We start from the raw sequence: 21,857 nt of genomic DNA on the forward strand, positions 1-21,857 counted from the left end.
CACCATCAGCAGCACAGCAAGCAAGACGTAGCGTTTTGAATTCTGACGCCCCCCTTTTTACCTAGTCGACCAATCAAATGTGAGCGGCGCGACGCGACGCGCCACGATCGGAACGGACCCCTGATATTCAGCGCACGCGGTTACCGGAGCGTTGCGTCCAGTGTGTGACGAAAATTCCCTGGAAGGATTTGATTCGTCGCTGCTCGGTCTAGACAATCGGAGGCGGGGAAACTGAAGAGTCGTTACAGCCCACTTTAAAAACCCGTCAAAACCGACTCACGGTCTCCAAGTCAATGAGAATAACGGCAGTAATTCATACCGGACGGTCCTCCCATCCCCATCCTCAAGTTTTGTGGTGTTATATGTTTTATCTGAGGTAACCTACGGGGAGAGCTTCATCTGAAGGACATTTCTCAATAATCTACCATCACAGAAAATCTGCCCCGGTAAGACTGGAGGTTTTTTGAATATGTGGATATATAATAGGCTACATCATAGATACGACACGTGTCGTCGTGTCCCATATTTATTGTCCTTTGTGACCCGCATTTTAATTTAACAATGATATAACTATTACTTAGGATATGTGTGAAACCATGTGTTAATGGACACATTGATGTCTTTCTAAATATAATAATTGGTCATACGTCCGTTAATTAATTGTGTGGTTTATTTAAATATCGGTGTGTAAATACTTTCTGTCGCCTAGAAACTGCAGAAACTTTATTGTCTGTAATGGCTGTGTTTTAAATCCTCGTGCGGTGCCTACCAAGGCGGCATTTTTGGCATCCTAGGTGCGCGTGCAGATGTTAGAACTAAATCAGAATCAGAATATGTATGGAGCGCTTAAAGAGGAAGGAATCTGTGAAGCCCAAAAAGGCTGCACGCGCACATTATACCCCCCAAAATGCTGTTTGGGTTTGAAGAGCTGTACACTACTGTTTGAGAGAGACAGCCTATGGCAAATTATGAAATGTCAAGGTGGAGTAACTGTCTGCTTTTTGTAAAGAAAGAAAGTCTCATTAAAAGGCTGATATTATCTGGGGGGTGGTTTTGTTTGGCAAAACCTTTATTTCTTAAACACACACACACACACACACACACACACTTGTGTAAAAGCAGACTTTGTGGCATTTTTATGAAAAGCCATTTTTTCAGCTCAAATAGAGAAAACTGCACTGTAATAAACATCGCTTTGGTTTTACTCAATTGAAATAAAATTGAGGCAACAATTTTAACTCATCTAATTTGTGTTTGAGCAAATCGATTTTAAATGTCTTCAACGTGCACCCTTAAGTAATTTCAACTAATTTCCCCCGTAAACTCAACTCAAATACTTTGTGTTGCAGAAACATAATTTAACTAGAACAAATTCAATTAGATCAAGTGAATACACTTATATGACATGCATTAGTTGTATTTCACGTAATAAGCAGTATGTTGAGATGAACCACAATACTGCTATAAGCGGTTGCTATGCTAATGCTGTCGTCAGGCTCCTCGTCACCACCATGGTAACCCCCAAAACTCCAATATGACAAAAAAGTTCCTAAATCCCAACTTAATAGAACATTAAACAATAATAACAAACCATATAGGCTACTTCATTTATCTTGATAAAAAATGCATGAAGATAAATAAATTAAACATTTTCTCTTCCATTTACATCCCACATAAAGCATTCTGGAACTAGAAATCTCCTTACCCCCAGTAAGTAGATTTTACACAATAAAATTAAGTTTTGACAAAATGTTCATTGGAATATATAATATTGATCAAGCAGCAAACATCCTCGAAACAACAAAGGTCACACCTGATGTAGACAACTCTGACATAAAATTACCCTAAAATATGAAATATGGAAAAAATTGCTGGATTTACATTGAAATATGGGGGGAAAAAAGTTGCCACCACGTGAAAAGGGTTCACTGCATTAGCCAAATCCAACTAAATATTTTAAGTAAATGTAACTTACTATAGTATGTTGGAAATGCACGTTTAAAAAGCCTTGTCTGGATTACTCAGGATAAGATGTGCGATATATAGTTATACATAACATGTTTTTGCTACAAATCTAAGTTAAGTGAGTTACTCTAATTATCCAAGTAAAGTAAGAAGCAAAGATACAAATATATTATATTATATTATATTATATTATATTATATTATATTATATTATATTATATTCAAGGTGCAAGGAAAGTATATGAATAGTTCTGTACACCTCTTTTGTAACAAGAGTCATTAAAAAATAGTTTTTTTGAGAAAATACTTTAAATGTTATTTTGGATACAGAGATTAGTTTTATAAGACTGTTGCCTGCGGTGTGTTTATAACTAGCCTTTCTATGTCATCAGGGTTTTTTTAGGCTTCATGTTAAGACTTGCAACATTCCAGCTTCAGTAACGGGTCATCGGGGTATGATTGGACAGGCGTTACTTGTCTTCCTGTGTGCACCTGTGCCTTAGTGTAGCATCAGCCCAGGGCGTCTGGGTAACAGATGAGACCCAGCAGAAGTGACCTAGGTGAAGCGGAGATATTCAGTATCATGAGTTCACTCTATAGAGCACGTCAGGTGGTTGAGGTGGTAGATTAAGGCACAGAAGGTGCTGTGCTCTAGCCAGTGATTAGGTAAGAAAGAGTGAAAGCACGATTTCCATGTCTGTCTTTTTCTCTTCCTTTCTGTTTAAGTTTATCCAAACAGGGGCGGTTAGACGGAGCATAATAATCACATCTTGATTTCAAAAGAATCGATTTCTCTCTTAATCTTTTCACTTTTAACCGCACCTCCTTTTAGATGTCTTAAGCTTGTTCTCCTTGTGTCCTGCTTTATCTAAAGTGACATTTCACAGATAACAGGTGGAAACATGAAATATGAATGATGACTCCTTTTCTTATTGTATACCCTTTGAAAAATCTCATTGGGACATGCCCTTAGGACATTTGACAAACTAATCAAGTTTGGAGTTGTTTAAAGGGTGGTTCAATAGGAAATGCCTCAACAAAGGTCATTTATTCTTATCCCAAGGCATTTCGGGATGGCTATTTTGTATTCGATTCAAAATTCAATTTTCAAAGTCACACAGGTGAAGCGCTATGACTGGTGGCCCATTCTGAATAATTTTAGCTTTGTTTTGATTAGTCTGATGTTAGTCTGTTTGGGATATCAGTGCAGCTGGTTTTTAATTCCTCATAAATGAAAAGCAAACATTAATTATTTGTTTAATATGCATGAAATGTGAATTATAGTGTGCTGCAAGAGAGTTTGAATCCGTAAAGAAGCATAGCTTCATGACTCAAGGTGACTTTATTCTTATTTTTGGAGATAATTTTGGACCTATCACTCATTTGACACTTACAGAACTCTTTATGCGTGTTAAAATGAATCCATGTGTGCTGCTCCTGTAATTGTGTGCCAATAACAAAATAACAATAGAGCCAAAGAAAACTATCCAACGATATTTACAGATCACAGATATAGTGCAGCTGGTCCGTTATCACTGGTTCTGTTGAAAGCACTTCACATCCCAAGCAGATTGTGAGTGTTGATGTGACAGCTCTCAGAAGGGTCAATAGTGTGCCTGGAGTGGGATGAAAACACAGAAAGGACCTCCATTACTACACAGTATAAGACGTCTATTGTATGAAGCCCCACTTATGGATATTCATGTTTTGTTTCACACTGAATTTATATGAATATTTGTATTAAGCAAGATGTGTGTCACTGAGGTTTTGGTTGTAAATGATTAAGTAGGGAAGACCGGGGAGTGACATGTGGTTGTAACACAATCTGTTTAACCAATTATCAATATGACATCACTATCATACTTGACCACTAACCATCAGCACCATCCTGAAGTAATACCAGAAGTTATAACACTTCCAATTTGTAATACAAATATTTTCTGTTTAACATTTTTTTATATGTTAATTGTAATAATATCTTAATGTTTGGTGGATAACACATTTGAACAAGTAAATTCTTTAATACCACTATAAATTCATGCACAAAATTTAAAATGTGCATGGGGTAAGTTTTAACAACAGCACTTGACAGACACTAATTTACAGAGTTTATGGATGCTATGTGCTGTAGTAGATTCCATGCAAAAACAGGATTATTATATCCTAGTTTGATTCAAGTTTATATCCAAAAACATACAGCTACATATCTGGAAAAAATAAAATACAAAATAACAAAATGTGTGGACTCCCTGGCCTCTACGTTAAGATGTCTTACTGGTGTATTTTGTTTAGGCTAACGGTTCAGTTTGCATGGATATGATCAATTGCAGCAGTGCTGCAATATTGTTTGTTTGAGGTGTAATGATTGAAGTGTTTTTGTTGGCAAAGCTCTTGTCTGTGTCATATTGCACATCCACATGTCCAATTTTATGTTTCATCTCCATCTTTGGCTGTTGTGTTTCAGTATTGCTTGCAAACCGGCCACTGAGGTTTGCTTGTAGATCAGTATCTACAATTTAGCGTTGGCAGAGCAGCATTGTTTCCTTCTGGAGTCTAGCCATCTCAGTGGCTGACTTGCCGGTTGTTAAAGGGTTACTTCAACGATTATCATATGGCTTTCTGTTAGTAGAAACCCTTGAGTATATTCAAATGATTCTGCTTCTCCCGATATTTGCGTCATAAGAGGAATTTTTGACCAGAGGCTAAAGACAACAGCCAGCAGAGGGAACCATTTCCGCATGTTTTCAACTCGCACATGGGGGGGTTGGAGATCGCACTTACAGCTCAGTTCGCAGCTGCAGCCTCAGGCATTCATGTAAACTGAGCTATGCTGAGCAATGTAAGTGTTTTATCTTCTCAAATGAATTTCTATGAAAGTTAAGCTTCCAATTAAGGCATGAACTGAAAACGCGGCAGACTGAAAACGCGTTCAGGTGTGGTCGCGATTACCTCAGCTCTCATCACGAGAGCTCATCAGCTCATTTATGACCTTAAATGTAATCTGAATCCTGCAGCGGAGTACTGTGAGACACACGCGGTGACTCACTCATTATATTGAACGGACACGTTCAGTATTGAATTGTAGTGTCTGTTCTCCAACTCAGTCACAGTAATCTAGTAGTGGTGGCTTTGGGAATGGCCTCGTAGGGCAGCGAAGCATTCTAGGAAATTGTAGTCTTTCATCCCCATGAGACAAAAATATATTTTCTGTCTTTTCTCAGTCTAGAAGGCACCAAATTAAAAAATATTTTCACATTTCTACTACATTAATTATCTAATTTAAATACAGATTCATCTTCCCAGCGCTGAAGTTACCTCTTTAATGGATTGAGTCAGATTCCACAGAAAAACTAGTTCAAATTCCTATTTGGTCTATGGCTAGTTTTGGCATAAAGTTGCATGTGCAGTAATGCGTTTGAACACTAGGCATGGGTATCTTTGAATTTTAGCGATCGATTCTAAATCTGCTTATTGCTTCCGAATCTTATTGATTCCAAGTTCTGATTCCAATAAGGTAAAAAAGTTTTAGATTCTAAACACATGTATTCTGTACATGTAATATTCATTAAAATATAATCTTTTTCAGACATCATTAGGAGACATAGAGGGACAACTGATATTTAAAGCTACACTGTGTCATATTTTCCCCCATCTAGCGGTGAAAAGGTATATGACCATACAGCGAATAATAGATTCTGTTCCTCTCAATTCTGATTTTAAGATTAACATGGCAATCCCCCTCTTCACATTCGACACGGTGCCATCAAGTGTTAAAACGTGAAAGGCAAAGCTTAAATTTACGGGTATGTCCCTCTTTGGCTAATGTACTTTCAAGATGGAGGAGCAACATGGCGACCGGCATTCAAACCCCTCACCCGTATGTATTTTCAATGGTATATTATAAACTTACGAGAATACTTTATTACTTGAAAGAAGTAAATATACATTAATGAGCACATATATTTTTGAAAGAATTAAGTGTTTTTAGCTAAAATACATTTTATGTAAGCAGTCTGCTATACTGTATTAAAGATCTCACTGATTCACATTAAAAGCTCACAATTCCATCAAATTCTTGACTTCTTGTTAACCCAGTTTGGGCGTCTGAATAAAATGTAGTAGTTTTTCCTCCTCAAATATGAGCTCCATTTTCTCACTATACCGAAAGCCATACAACCCTGATGTATCTTTTTTAAATGATTTTGTCTAAAGGTTCAATAAAGAGTATTTAATATGACAAGCTTTACAAGTCATCATGTCTCACAATGAGAATGCTTTAATGCTTTTAATTCACTGATTTGATAAAGGATTTGACTGAATGTGACTCCAGTTACTACGCCGTTAATTCTCGCCAAGTATGCTGCAAGTCAATGAAACATTGTCTCTCTCCACTCAACCAATAGTGTTATTGTTAAAGACCAAATGAATGCCTTGTATCCTTTGTCTTAAGACCTTGAAAGTGATTGGGGGTCTCTGGATGTCGTCAGCTGAGCGTTGGCTTCTGATTGGCCGCCTCATCAGAAGTGTCAGCAGTATATAGATTTGCCATCTGGTCACGGTGACATCCCCTCATGATGTTCTGCTCTCACCACGTGACTCAGGAGAAGAACATCAGGGAAGACAGGAGAGGGTGTCCCTTTGTTTTAGAGTGGTGTGTGAACACTGGCACAGAATGGCTTTTGATGGGCCGACCTGAAACGATACGCCCTGTTTGGACCACTGTTACGCTCTTCTATTGTTACAGATGACATGCCAACATGTGGAGGCTTCCCTCATCTGCTGAGCGCCTGACCTATCCAACACTGCCTCAGTGTTCTCCTCTACGCTCCAATCGCACAATAACTTCCTAACAGAGAAACATGCCCCTACACACCGGAAATGGCAGTTGTATGGAAAAAGTGAAAACAAATACGGTCACAGCCTCTGAACCAAGTGACCTCACAGTGAGACATTCTCATTGAAGATGTAGCCTTTTTTCAGTGAGCAGGATATAATTACTCTAGAACTTGATTGTTCTAGATATTAATTATGGCACTTATAGAGTGAATACTTTTACATCACTCTATCAATGCTTCTTGCCACTTTCGATCTTATGACAATTAATGTAATTGCATTATAAAACAAAATATCAAGCCTATATTCGCATACATTTTTTTCAAGCTTTTAAAGCAAAACAATTCATAAAAAGATTTTGGAAGTATTAAACGATAGTAATAATGGTTCATTACTGGTTACAGGTGCCACTTGGTTTGATTGTTGTTTTTTCTTTTACTTTTTATTACGTTGTACGGCTACAATTTGTTTGGCTGCAACTTGCAAAACTGTCTTAAAAGCCAAAATGAAAATGAATTGTAATTAAATAATATATTGTGATCCTGTCTGGAAAAAATGGGACTGATCAATTTTTCCTGTCTACCACCCTTAGGTACACTCTCTTGCAATTAATGTGAAAGGAATGTATTTTGGTTTTTCTTACTTGATGGTTACACCACATGTTTGTCATTTAATAAAAAATTTTTTTTTTTGAAAATGTTATAAATACTTTTTGGACTGATATCATTTTTTTAAGATCTAGTTGCCTACTGTCATTTTTTATATCTTAAGCCCCATTTCCACTGAAATTACCCGGAACAAATGGTCCCAGGAACCTTTTTCCCCCAGACCTGTTGCTGTCTGCTCTTCCAACGTGGTCTGATGTGTCCAAATATTTTTGGGCCCACTTTATGCAGATATTATATCATGCTAGGGTCAGCTACTCATAATGAATGTTTTTTTTTTTTTGATTGTTTTTTTTTTTTTGGCAGTGATTTAGCAACTTTAGTGCTGTCAGGCATCAAATCACTACGTTTGTGTCTTAATGCCATCGTCTTATACAATCTGGATTAATGTGACAGCTTACCGGCTTATCACTTTTTCTTTCCCTCCTTTTTCTGACATTTATTTATTTATTTACAGCTTAGTAAAGTAATGAGATCTCTCCTGCTGGTCACACTTTTTAATCTGTCCTTTCTCACTGGATAAGGCTTTTATCTTCACACAGACTTTCTATCCAAAACCTTGCATTTATACAGAATCACACAATTGTTCCTTATTAACAGTATTTACACATTCAGAAACTGATAATGGATAAGAAGAGTGTGAAACAAGAGAGGATAGGCCACTGAAGACATAGAGCTATTGTGGGACTATTTCACAGTATTTTTCTTAATTCTATTTTTAAATATGATCTGTTGTTAATGGCTCTGTTCTAAAACCTTGTGGGCTGCTTTACTGTCTACAAAGACACCTCCAAAGGCAGCATCTCAACTCAATATTCATATGCTATCAAAATAAATAAGGAAGGATTAGGAAGGATAGTAAAAGATATATATATATATATATATATATATATATATATATATATATATATATATATATATATATATATATATATATATATATATATATATATATATATATATATATATATATATTTAAACAGTTTTTCAAAAGAAAAGAAAAGTTTTGGACTTGAAAGAAATTGAAGGGCCCTATCATACACCCGGCGCAATGCAATACCAGGTGCGACGCAAGGGTTTTTTGTTCGTTTCAGCCCGACGCAGCTATCATTTTCACATCCAGCGCCACGTTGTTTAAATAGCAAATGCCCATCTGTTCGCCCATGGGTGTGCTGGTCTGAAAATGAGGTGTTGTTGGCACGTTGCTATTTTGAGGAACTGAAAAAGACTGACCAACATAAACCTGGTCTAAAGTCAAAAGCGCAGTATTTTTTGTGTTTTTTATAGGGTGTGTTAGTAATATGCGCCTTTAGGCGGGTGCACAACACGCATACACTGCTTATTACACACATAGAGATGTGCAGCAGCACACAAACACATTTAAATGTCCTCTCTGGAGAAGCATTCAGTTAGCCCGACACGCCAGACCCACATCAAGATGTTTGGTCTGGAAACTCACTATTGACAGGGCTCAATCTGAGGGGCGGGATAAACGGTTGTCTTTCAAACTCCCTCTGCACGCGATAGGATAGTGCTATAACCAACCAGAGCAACGAAGGTGAAGCAGAGCTCGTTGAAAGATTAAACATTCGCCGTATTCAGTCAGCAAAACTCCGAACACATCTTCCCTTTTTAAGAATGACTTCAGTGCCGTTCTGTGTTCTTTTCTCAGAGAAAAGCTTAACTCCAAGTCTTCCAGAGTCGTGGTCAAAGCTGATTCGAAAGCCCGCCGTTCTCCAGCTTCTGTGTTTACTAGTAGCACGAAAGCGCAACTCGCCGTCATTATGTTAAGCCCCGCCCACCGACTCTATACACGATGTGATTGGCCCAACCAGAGTTTGGCGTTTACAGCTCAGAAGTGTATTGAGAGTTGCTAGACGACACTCACGGCAGATTAGATTTGCTGCTGCTAGGGTGCGTCTAGATTTCTAGGCTAGCGTTCAGTCTTTCCGCTCGCAAATTCCGTCATGTAAATGGTGCAAGAGCTACTGGCTTTTAAAGGGAATAGGAGATGAGACTCTGATTAAGAGACTATGTACAACTCTTTTGGAACATGTACAATGTTTTTTCCATCTAGCAAAAAATCGGACATGCCCAGAGTGCACCTAAGCCATGCACATAGTGGGACTATTTCTTAATTCTATTTTGCTGTGGTTTAATAATGTGAATAAGGGATCATAATCAATGTAATGGAACATATATAAAATCATTTCAAAAGATGATTTGATTACCTATTTCCTTGGCTGTCATGCATGTGTCCGCTGTATTCAGTATGAGTCAAGCCATGGTCTACTATTTATAAGTGGTCTCTGTTTTACCTGTACTTGGTTTTGTGCATGTGTGATGTTAACGCCACTACCTGTGGCGATCTCAGTGTGGGAACCTGAGCAGCCCCGACAGGATGTGGAGCACAGGCCTATAAATAAATCACATTTGCAATGAGTCACTCTCCACGTAGCCTCTGGGGAAAAAGGCACAGAAAGCATTGGGGGTGGAAAGAGGGAGTGAAGGAAAGTACGTGAGGAAAAAGAGGCCAGGCAAAGCTCATCTCATATGATGGGCAATGCCTGATGCTGTGACGTCTCCAACCCCTCCACTGAGCTAGATGACATAAAAACCCTCAGGATCTGACAGCTTCATTTTGCAATAGCCTCTTTTTTAAGATGAGAGTGAGAGAATTTGCCTGGATGAATGAGATTTGCAAAATCTCCCTTTTAGGAAGCTGTACTCGAAGCATGTGACGTACCTCCATATGACGATCATCCTCTCCCATACGAGATGCAATACCTGCCTGCATTATTTATTATTCTACATGTGCATCATTTAACAATAGTATGGCCCATATCGGCTTTTTATTTTACACTACCTTCTAAAAGTTTGGATTTAGTACTGTTTTTGTATTTCTATTTAACACTTAATAGACATTTAAAAATGTTTCCATAAAAATATTAAGACATTGATAATAAGAAGAAATGTTTCTTGAGCAGCCAATCAAGAAGGATCATGTGACACTGAAAATTTTATTTGAGAATAAATTACATTTTTAAATAGTAAAAATGTAATTGTAATAATATTAAAAAATGACATGTTTTTTTTGTGATAAATGCATACTTGGTGATAATAACAAACTCCTTAAACTTTAGAATTAAATGTTCATGTAATTTGGGAGAAAAACGAAGGGTTGACAGTTGTCTGAATTGGTGTGTTTGGAATTAATCTCTGTCACACAGATCTCGTTAATTCCCAAATCCTCTGGATGGAGGGAAAAAGAAGAGGGAAGTGCAGTGCAGATGAAGACAAGCACTAGATTGTGATCATTATTAGAGCACTGGACACTTGAGCAACAGGACCAGTTCACTCTGATGTTTTCACTTTGATGTTTCTGATTGGTGATGCAGTTTGACATGATGCATTCCGTATCCATTATCAACCTGTGCAGATTGTGCACTTGTAGAGTCTTTGAATAGTTTTCAGCCTTAACACACTTGTCTCGTCGTTAATGAGCCCACAGCATCCTTGTCAGAACGTCTGCTCTTCACATCGCAGGATGCATGGTGTGATGCTAGTGCTATACTTCTATGCTTGTCACATGACTGATTGTGAATGTTCAGTGCTATTTTTGACTGCAAATGGAGATTGGATATTTATCCTGCAGTCAGGCGGGCATGTGATCCAGTTTTAATCCAGTTTAGCCCATGTGTGACGGCTTTGAAAAATCCAACAGATTCTGCACTTGTGTGAATAAGCGTTAGATTGTGTTTGTGGTGTATGACTCATTGAAAACATTGCTATATTAGCTGCTAAAATCTAAAATGGGAGAGAAATGTCAATTTCTTAAACTGAACTCAGACTACAGGAGTTTCAGGCTGATTTATGCAAGATTTACCGCTCCCGACATTTGGAGGAAAAAATTGTGTCCAGGGCATTGGCCGGTTTTGATGTTTATCGGGTAATGTGAGGCATTTACAGATCAAATCTTAAATATCCCGATCTGCTCACAGACACATTGTGGCCACCTCAACAATATCAAACGTTTGATATTAAGGGTTCTAAATCGGGATGATTATTACTATGATTATGCCAGTACTTCCACAATAGCCAATGAGAGACAAGTCTACAAGGAGCCGTAAGTGACCAAACTTTTGAAATGGTGCACGCAATACAAGGAACGGCTGGTTAAAATGTGAAATTGTTTATTTTCTTGCTAGAAAGAGTGAGTATTGATACAGCAAATTGCCACGACACAGTTCTATTTTTTTCATATCCGCTTGACCGCTTCCCTGTGAGATCACACAAGATGCTGAATCTGGCATGATAATCTTAAAGAGGTGGTTGATCATGATTCACTTTTTTTAACTTTAGTTAGTGTGTAATGTTGCTGTTTGAGCTTAAACAATATCTGCAAAGTTCCAGTGCTCAATGTTCAAAGCAAAGAAAGATTACAAAAAATAGTTTTTTTAAGGACTACAGCACATGACTGGTAGGGACTACAACGAATTCCTCCAGGATTAGTGACATTATTATCATCACTGTTCTTGCACAGGTTCTGCTTGATCCTCTTCACTAATATTCTCTGGGTCTGATCCGGGCTCAAATTAATAAGGCAATATTGCCGCCATTGTTTACAATACACCGAAGCATGTGCAACTACTTGTAATCATAGTCTATGCTCATTTTGGTAAGAGGGCGGGGCGTGAAGTTTCCGGAAAACGTGCAATTGGCGGTTCGTGAATTACAACGCACTGGCCAGCTAACCAATCTGAGCACATTGCATATTTCTCAGGGAGTGGCTTCATATAATCAGGAAACCATCAGTGTTTTTACGAAAAGGGAATAAAGATAAATTAAGTGAAAACAAATTTATTTAAAAAGAAAACAAAGCATGAACAGATGTTAGAGTGCACCCTATAAACACAATCAAGCCTTTAAGATGATCTTGTATTGTGTGATGTTCAGTGATTTAAAAACTCTTGTAGTCTGTGCCCGACTTTAGTCTGTTTAATCTCCACCGCTTCTCTTGTGGAGGGAATAATTTACTTGAAATTAAAATTATTTCATTATTTACTTGCTCTCACGCCAAACCTGTATAACCTTTTTCTTTAGTGGATTTAGGCGGCATGTTTGCTGCTCTTTTCTATTGAATGAAAAACTGTTTCCAACGCAGGATCTTTGCCCAGCAACTAGGGAATTTGGGGTTGAAACTTTTCAACCGCAGGCAACACGCCCTAAATGAAGTTCCAGGTAAAAATTTCCCCTTCAGAAAGTCCCTGCTCATGAGGTAGTACTTTTTGAAAGTTCAGGAACTTTCTAGGGTGAGACCTGAACGCTGAACAAGCTGATTGAGTTGCATTTTGATTGGTTGACTTCACGCAGCATTTTATTTCAATCGCCTTTTTAAAAAGTATTTTGTGGTGCATGCAGTAAGAGTTATTCGCTATTTGAATCAACAATGGAGTTGAAAAAATATGACCGATAGGCCGACGACGAGGTTCAGACTTTATTAAGCTTACATGCGGAGGGCGAAATCCAGTGGGAACTGGAAAGTCGTACGCAGTCCTACGTCAGCAAACTAAACTTCACGGTACTTTGGAATGGAAACCCGTGATGGAAACGCAGACAGCAACAGGTCTGGGGGAAAAACATTCCTGGGACATATTTTTCTGGGTAATTTTGGGTGCAAACGGGGCTAGTGGATTGAGACTGTGAAAATCCAAAAATCAGCACCTTAAAAGAAAAAAAACCCTTTTTATTATGTTCCCATCTCTAATTTACTTAATACACTATGGAGCATCAAGGTGTGTTTTGACAGTAATGAGGTGTCAGATTAATGAGGCGTAGTACAGATTACTTTTTCCCATTTTTAGGCTATTACATCCCTCCACTAATTAAAAAAAAGCATGGGAGCGTCCCCTTCTTCACCAATACATACAGTTAAACAGATCTCCCATAATGTTGTTTTATTAATAACCTGAATCATTTTTCTTGGAATATGGTGAATTTGACGGAATACAGTTAATCTGAGATTATACTCCAGATGGTAGGCAGAACAGAGAGTTGTTCACAGCGGTCCCAAATCCTTCATCAGTTAATTAAAGACCTGGGGCTTTTTGACTGAGCAATTAGCCTGGATATTACAGTGCAGGTTTAATGAAGTGAATAGCAGAGGTGTGTTCCAGGTACTCGCAGCTGGTATGTCTGTAAGTAATCAGACAGCAGGGATCATTTAAAAGAGCAGGACACCAAACCACGGACACAGCTCACGCACATCTGAAAGCTGAAGGCAAACATTCCAGCGCTGCGTGTAAACCCCTGGACCGAGTGACGTCCCGATGCAGCTTTGCCCACGTCACTGATGCTGTGGAGTTGCATCAGCTGCCTCGTTGGTCTCGCTGTGTTGTGAAAGTGCCAGATTTCTCTGGCCTTTTTTTAAAGATTTTTCTCACCTCATCTCATTTAGTCTTTCATTTCACTTTTCTAAATAAGATACTGTGGTTTTTGGAGACAGGGAGATGATTATGCCCACGTTGCTTGGGTAATTTTAGGACTGTTTCACCCCCCATTAAACACTGTCCTAATGTCCCCAGAGATGTACTGCTTTTGTGTGTTATAGGTCCACTTAGGTGCACAAGTTACTTTACAAATCAAACAATTTGTGATATTGGTGATAAACTCCTAGACTACCTTTCAAATTGAATTCCTTTTACTATATTTTTGATCAAATAAATGCAACTTTGGTGAGAACAAGAGATTTCTTTCAAAAAACATTAAAGACATGTGAGTGGGCTTTTTAGACATGGGCTAGTAACCAACTACATAGCAACCTCCCAAAACACCCTAGCAACCACTATTTTTATCCTCTTTCTTTCCACCATTTGCTGTAATCCATTCTTAGTCAATTTCTTCCTCTTTAACACTTTTTCACTGGTGTTGAATCCCGTGACCGAGAGGGATGAATCAGTCTTAATAGCAGTCATTTATAGACACTTTAAACACATTCGTAAGCTGTTTTAAATGAACACTGTGTCGATGCAGCACTTCTAATAAGTGCTTTTCACAGAGCCGAGCTAAATCAACTCCTGACAACACCAAATCATGTCGCAAGAGATTCATGCTATTTTGCATGTGACTGCTTGATGTCATGCAGACATAATAAGTACAAATTAGCATGTCCCCGCCTATTTTTAGGACATTTGTTACACAAGTAGGGAAGCAATGTTACGACTCTGGAAGCGTGCGTCTGTACTAGTGGGTTTAGTCTATGAGCAATTGAAAGCAGTATTTAATCCATGAATAAACTTCTCATTATTCAAGAAACTTAAGCTATGACCTAGTTGGCAAAGCAGTTTCATCCCCAGTGTGTTTAGGAGTTGCCAGACATCGGCGTAGAATGAAAACAAATTCTGTTTGTGTTTTCAGACCCGGCTGAAAGACGTCACATATTCTGGCACAGAGCGAACGCAGCAACTATTAGGTGTTTAAATATACAACAATGGGACCTGTTGTAGTTAACTCAATTGACTCCGCCCAAAGCCTTGAACTCCTCCGGCCAATCACTTGTAACCGTCTATTTGTTACGGACAGATCACTGTCTGTCTGATTAGTGGAGTGCATGAAGGACAGGCTGGTTCTCCATTCAGCATCTTGGCACAAACCTCTGCCCCCATCATAGGTCCACTTCCCTTTCCCAAATTTAAGGTTCACCATTTTTATTTCAGTTTGGGGATCCGATGAATTACCTTTTCAGCCCTTCGAGTGCCCTGGCGAGTTTGAGCCAAGGAGGCCCCACTGGTATAATGACGCTTGGCACAATCACCCTTCTGTTCCTCCAGGCCTGTTCCCAGGAAACAGCACAGCATGCACAATTGCGTACCGTGCTTTGCTGCCCAACCACACTGCTCTCGCCATAGCCGTGCAGCAAGCCGAGTAACGTGGCATCTCACTGGATAGCCCAGAGTTTATCTTCTCAGAGTTCAAACTCATTCGTTTTCTGCTTGTTATTAATATGCTTTTTTGGGGCAAAGTGGGGAAGAGCTAGGGGTAGAAGGGAGAAAAAGAGCTGGGGGAACTTGAGGTTACGCCAGCCCAGAGTTTTAAGCATGAAGAGAGCATGACTGTTATGTTAAGCTTCTCCTAATTAAAAGCAAAGGAATGGGAAGAAAGCAGTAAAAAAAAAAGCGAGATGAATGGACAAAGAGGGACAGAACTGGTTCTGAGCTGGTCATAGCTGGTTCTGCTGGCTTTCATGGCCTTCCTCAATGAGCCCACTGGTTTGGAGTGTAGGTTCCCTCCCCTCCTCTTACCCCCTACTTCTGTTTATGCTTTGTAGCTAATGTGATTCTAGGGCACTGTCCTTTCAGACCAGGATTGGGAATACCAGGGGGCCAAATGGGAGCCTGGAGACGCATGTCAGTTTGTGCTTTCAGGCCTCAGCACACCAACAGGTCCATCATAAGCAGCCACAGGGAGTCAGGCACCAAAGAAGACAGGAAGAGACCACAAAAACAGCTATAGAGACATCAGGAGCCATATAGTGAAAGGAGAGCAGTAAGAACAACACCTCTCAGTAGACTCAGGAAAGTGATGACTTATTCAGTTGTATGGTATCGGTGCAAAGGTTACCGGCTGTTTTGCAAAGTTAATTTGGCAGTGGCAGAGATTTGATGGAACTGTTTTGTCATGCAAGAAGGAAGAAAAACACAAGAGAAATACAGAGAGCCAAAGTCAGAGGAACCTCTGTCTGTCCATAAGGCATGCATATAAAGCCTTTTCATTTAACTTTTAAATCTTTCATGTATGTTTTATGTTCTATACATAAAATCAAGAGATTTCATATTTTTTTCAAGGAATTTGCTGTGTTTATTATAAATAATGAATTTTTTAATTCATGTGCCCTCATACTCTTTAATAAAAAACATTAACTTCTTCTCCCCTAGCAATAACATCTCTCCTCTGATAACGTGTTCACCATTGCGAGGACAGGACAATAACCTCTCCCCTATCAGCAACCGGTCACTCACATGCAGTTAGCAAACAACAACAATCCACTGATCCAATCAATTCCTGATCGACAAAATCAAGCGCCACCCTACATTCTCATTCGAGAGGTTGTTTCCCTTAGATATAGGTTACAAGAGGGGGGAAAATATCCATCAATATCAATGTCCGTTCCATGCAAAATTCTCAAACATTTTGGAAAGCATCAGCATGCGAAATTGAGTTTGTCTGGATGAGTGTGTTTTAGTCCTTGGGGATCACATTACTATCCTATTTCAAGGTCTTACATAATATGTACCTTCACAGCTCCCTTTTAGACAGATGAACATATCTCCTTTAAACAAGCTGGAATTATTATGTTTTTTTTTTACATCCTTTTCTTATAGGCAAACAAGGGACCGACACAGTTTCTCTAAAGATCTTTCTGTCTCACATATGCACATTTGAAGACCGAGAATAATCGCCCTGAAAGCATGGAGCCTGCTGAGATGAACGCTATCCCCAACGGGAAGGGGCACGAAGCTGGTGATGAGACAACTGCGACTGCAATAAAAAGCCAATCAGAAGATGCTGCTCAGTAAGTATGCGCTCAAGGGTGCACTATACTGTCTGTCTAGTTCAGGCTGGTTTATTGTCAGTCATCCAATGTGTTTAATTTTTGTGATACAGATTCAGTTGGTATAAGCTTTTTCTTTTAGTCTAGTTGGTAAGATTATGGAATAAAATGTTTTAGGAGTGTCTTACATTAGTGACTATATCCAGTATTTATGAAAATTAGTGTGTGTTTTTGCAGTGTTTTCCTGCTAGCATTAAACCATCAAGTCATGCCATCCTAATAAGGTGAAGCTTGTCTGTCATCACAGTTCTAAATGTCACTGAACAACACAGTTCAGACATCACTGGGCACATTCATTAGCACTGATGTTATGCTCTTTCTATATAACTATGCTTAAAGCTCCAATGTGTTTGTGATTGTGTAGATGTTTGTGTTCAAATTAATGTATATGGGTGTTTCTTAAACTACAGAAACTTTTTATGTGACAACTTTGGATTTTTATTAAGACTATTATACCCTTTTATCAGTTCCAGACATTCAATCTTAAAATTATGAAAATTATATAATTCATAAAAACATACTAGTGAAAAACAACTAGATGCACTGAAATTATTCCAAAATCAAAAAATCAACCAATTGGTTGATGAATAAAGCAGACACAGAGGGCCAAATTGAACAAAATGGGGGTTTAGTTAAAAGTTTCACTATTGTGTGTAATTTCCAGTTAAAGCTGCACTATGTAACTTTTCCATCTGCTAGAGGGCGCCTATTCAAAACAAAGGCATAGTTTGATGACGGCAAGTTTGAACGCAGAATCTTGGGACATGTAGTCTTCACCTCACAGTGAAAAGGGACTCGGGCAAGTTCAAGTTGCGATTATTAACGTTTGGTAGATGAACGCAAACACGCCTTGCGAGCTGTAGGACTTTTATTATGCCACAGTCGCCGGCGCCATTGCCGTGTTTCCGGTCATGATTATGAGGTAATGCAACTCTGATTATCATATTAGATTTATTTGAGTGTGTTGAAAATTATGTTACGATGTTACTCTGTGCATTCGCTCGGCAGCTGCTGTGACATTTGTTGCACACTGCAGTTAGAGTAAAGCGTTTCTGCAAAATACATTTTTCATAGTGTACCTATTAGCTTTAATTGTGTTAGATTATGAAAATATGATAATATAATTTAATTGTGTGCATTTAAGATAAATAAAATATGACATTTTTCTTAGCAAGACAAAGGAGTCTTTAATTTAGTTTTTTTATTGGGTGAGATATGGTAAAAATTAAATGTTTTGGTTTAAAAAAAATTACAGAACGCTTCTGTGAAGCATGTTGGCCATTGCAAGAATGATTAGTGAGAATGTGGAAAGTGTCTTTTAAGGTACTTTTTTTTTCTTCACATGGCCAAAAGTGCATAGTTGAAGAAACACCTCTTTGTAATTTTATATGCAAAATAAAATCACCCCGCATGAAGAAGAACTGCCCTTCTCTCAAAGGAAATGAAATGTTTCTCAGCTAGACATCACTTCCCCCTGACTGAGGCCACATACCTTCGACAGTGTGTGTTTAACTAAAAATGTGTTCATTATGATTTCCTTGTCTCTTGTGCTTTCGTGGATGCGGCTCCTACACTGCTCTTTAGGGAACTTGTACCAAATAGCACAGAAAATGTCAGGTATGTCATGCAGAGAGCAGAATTGTTGCAGACATGCGTTTTTTCCCTCCTGCAGCTAGAAATCATGCATCTATGATTAAAGCACTCATCCTCAATTAATGTTTTGGTGGTGTTAACCTTTTCTGTTGATGTTGGCAATCCTCCATTGCTTTTATATGTGTTTTTAGTACGGAAAGAACTCCAGGTAATGCAGAGGCAAACCTGCCAGAAAGCTCAGAGTTCCTGTCCAATGCAGATGACAAGAAAACCCCTCGCTTCACGGATGTAAGTTAAGCTTTTGGTAAGATTATATGTATAGTAGTATGTGACAGTGTGTCTCCTTCACATGAGACCATAATGTTGTGAAGGGTTTCGAATGTGAGTGTGTGGACAAACTGCTTTGTTTTTCTTCTTACTTAGTTTGAGGGAAAGACTTCTTTTGGGATGTCCGTCTTCAATTTGGGAAACGCCATCATGGGAAGTGGAATTCTGGGATTAGCGTATGCCATGGCTAACACGGGGATTGTCCTCTTTATGTAAGTTCCATTTTTAAGTCAAACACTATGCATTTCAATTTTAGGGGTAATTCCTTAAAGTTCCCCTATTTTAAAAGTTCCTAGTTTTGTTTTAGTCTTCTACAATAGGTTTACATTAGGGCTGGGATAAACGATTATTTTTTAAACGATTAATCTAGCGATTATTTTTTCGATGCATCGATTAATCTAACGATTAATTTTCCCTGTCCGATTCGGTTACGATTCGATTCGATTACCGATTATCTCCCCATTAATTGCCTAATAGCAATTTATACATGTTGATTTAATTATCTGAATGAAAAAACGAATTCCTTAACATTGCAATATATGTTTATTGCTCTTAAAATTCCAAAGTAAGACTATACAAGAGCAATGCATTCAATAAAACCTTGAAAACATAAAGTAGGCTACACACACACACACACACACACACACACACACACACACACACACACACACACACACACACACACACACACACACACACACACACACACACACACACAAATAAATAAGTATTAACCTACAACAAAGAAACATATTATACGATTTTTCTATGTATGCAACTCAGCCTACAGGCTATGCCCATCGATTAAATATCAACAAGTTGGTTAATCAAATCTGGGGACACACTGCAAGCGTGAGCGTCTCGGCTGCGTGGCGTGTCCGTTTTTGTTTCGGCTCACATGTTAACAGGTTGGAGTTTGCACACTGCCTGTGACGCGCGGAAAACGCGTGCATGCTGGAAATAGAAGAGCGCCTATTTTTCACGTGTGTTGGGAGCGTCTCCTCCGGGCCAAATAGATTAGGAAAAGATGTTTATATATCATTTTGACACGAATACATATTATTAAATTACATTTTCATGTTTGAAAGTCTGTAGGTTTACATAAATAGGCCTAATTGTAATAATAAAAAACGTCAATTATCGATTTTGAAATATTGCAACTGTCAATACAGAACGAAATATTCTGTAGCCTATTTTGCCGTCAATACCATGGATATGTGGCTACTCCCGACGTTTTCTTTGCTGTATCAGTAGGCTATTTATGTTTAACATTAGGAATAGGGCTTCCCTCCGCATCAATAGCAGCAGCAGGGCCGCGTCAGACACGCTTCTAGTGTGCAAAGGCAGAGAAAACGCCACGCAGCCCCGTGGCTGACCCGCAACAGAAACGCCACGCGCATCCGCGGCATATGACAGTGAAAAAAGTTACATGTAGAGTGCATTACGGGCGCCAATATTCCGTTTAAAACCGGAATAGTCCTGGGATGAAACTGCTCACTTAGAGGATGGATACCCTCGGTCACATCAGCGCGATTAGACATTGAACATTTTAAATTTAAAACAGCTTATTATATAGGTAACGTAGCCAATGTGTCCGATGCTTTCACTTGATGCAAACGTTTGTTTTTGTGATTAAAATACATCAAATATTACCAAAACATCTGTCTTCCTGTGTGCAGAAATTTGTTTATGTAGCCGTGACAACAAAACGCGTGCGCGCATGCCTGTGATATGCTCCGTGCGCACCGCGCGCCAACCCCATAGACTGTGGCCAACCCGCAAGCCTTGCACTTCTGAAAGTCTGAGGAGCCACTTGTGTTGCTACCATAGATATAATAAATAATATACTTAATTACATAATATACTTTATTATGTACATCTATGGTTGCTACTACTCTCCGGCGCCGCCATCTTTATTTTGAGTCTGACGAATCGGCGCGCATATTTTGCGTCGACGTATTTTTTGCGTCGACGTCATCGATGACATCGACGCGTTGTCCCAGCCCTAGTTTACATACATCCAAAGTCACAAAACACTTTAAATCTCATAATTTTCATTGCAGCATCACCTCTTTCCTCACAGTGTCAGAAATGGTTTGATAAAGGATTCGACCTCTCTAAACTCTTCCTTTCTGAGAGCCTTTCTGGCCTAGTCTGTTGTGATTGGCCTACCGCTTATAGCGCATGTCGGAAATGAAACCTCCATTACCATACACTATCTGAATTTCAGCCACGGAGGCTTCCTCCACCCTTGTATACACATTGATACGAACAGTAGAGATGGTTTTACCGTTGCGCCGGTTTTACCATATCAATTTGAACCAGAGTCCTCATCCTTTGGAAGTGCATGCAATGTGGCTTTGCTTTCACTGTGCAGAAAAGTCGACAACCTGAACCAAACTCTTCCAGGCCTCAGCTACAACTACAGTGTTTGAGGGCGGGTCAAAGCAGACATTGTTCGTGGGCAGCCAATGAGAAGATTGGCTGGCATTATGCAAATTTGTCAAACCTATGTAGGTTCATGCAGGAAGTAAGACTGGAATTACTGACGACTCGTTTCAGGCATTTTTTATTTGAAACTTTTATATTTGCAAATAGCTATATTTTTTTCAGTAATATCTCCAAAAAAAAAATCATAATATGCATAATGCATAATATTCAGCATCAATGGGCACTTTAATGGTGAACAGACAAATAACTATGAGCTTGAATTAATTAAAGGAAGTGTATGTAAGATTGTGGCCAAAGCTGGTACTGCAATCACTTTCAAATGTAGTGCGGTGTGCGGATGCCCAAACTTCAGGCTAAAACACAACATGACAACATCAACATCAGTTGAGGGCTGCAACAACAACTTTTAAATGA

General features: G+C 38.9%; 1 protein-coding gene across 5 annotated transcripts in view; it reads left to right on the forward strand.

The window, feature by feature from the left end:
• The first annotated feature begins 266 nt into the window (after positions 1-266).
• Positions 267-21,857, forward strand: part of slc38a3a (solute carrier family 38 member 3a) — a 70,952-nt gene continuing 49,361 nt past the window's right edge. Inside the window, exons 1-5 of one of the 5 annotated variants that reach the window (XM_067431110.1) lie at positions 267-446; positions 16,843-17,033; positions 18,657-18,689; positions 18,857-18,953; positions 19,089-19,204. In XM_067431110.1, the coding sequence (XP_067287211.1) occupies positions 16,930-17,033; positions 18,657-18,689; positions 18,857-18,953; positions 19,089-19,204 (350 nt within the window). In that variant the 5' untranslated portion in view covers positions 267-446; positions 16,843-16,929. Of the gene's footprint in view, positions 447-16,842; positions 17,034-18,656; positions 18,690-18,856; positions 18,970-19,088; positions 19,205-21,857 lie in introns of those variants that run through there. The other 4 variants (XM_067431111.1, XM_067431112.1, XM_067431113.1 and 1 more) reach the window with 4 other exon arrangements.

The sequence above is a fragment of the Pseudorasbora parva genome, chromosome 22, assembly GCF_024679245.1.
Source record: "Pseudorasbora parva isolate DD20220531a chromosome 22, ASM2467924v1, whole genome shotgun sequence".
Lineage (NCBI taxonomy): Eukaryota > Metazoa > Chordata > Actinopteri > Cypriniformes > Gobionidae > Pseudorasbora > Pseudorasbora parva.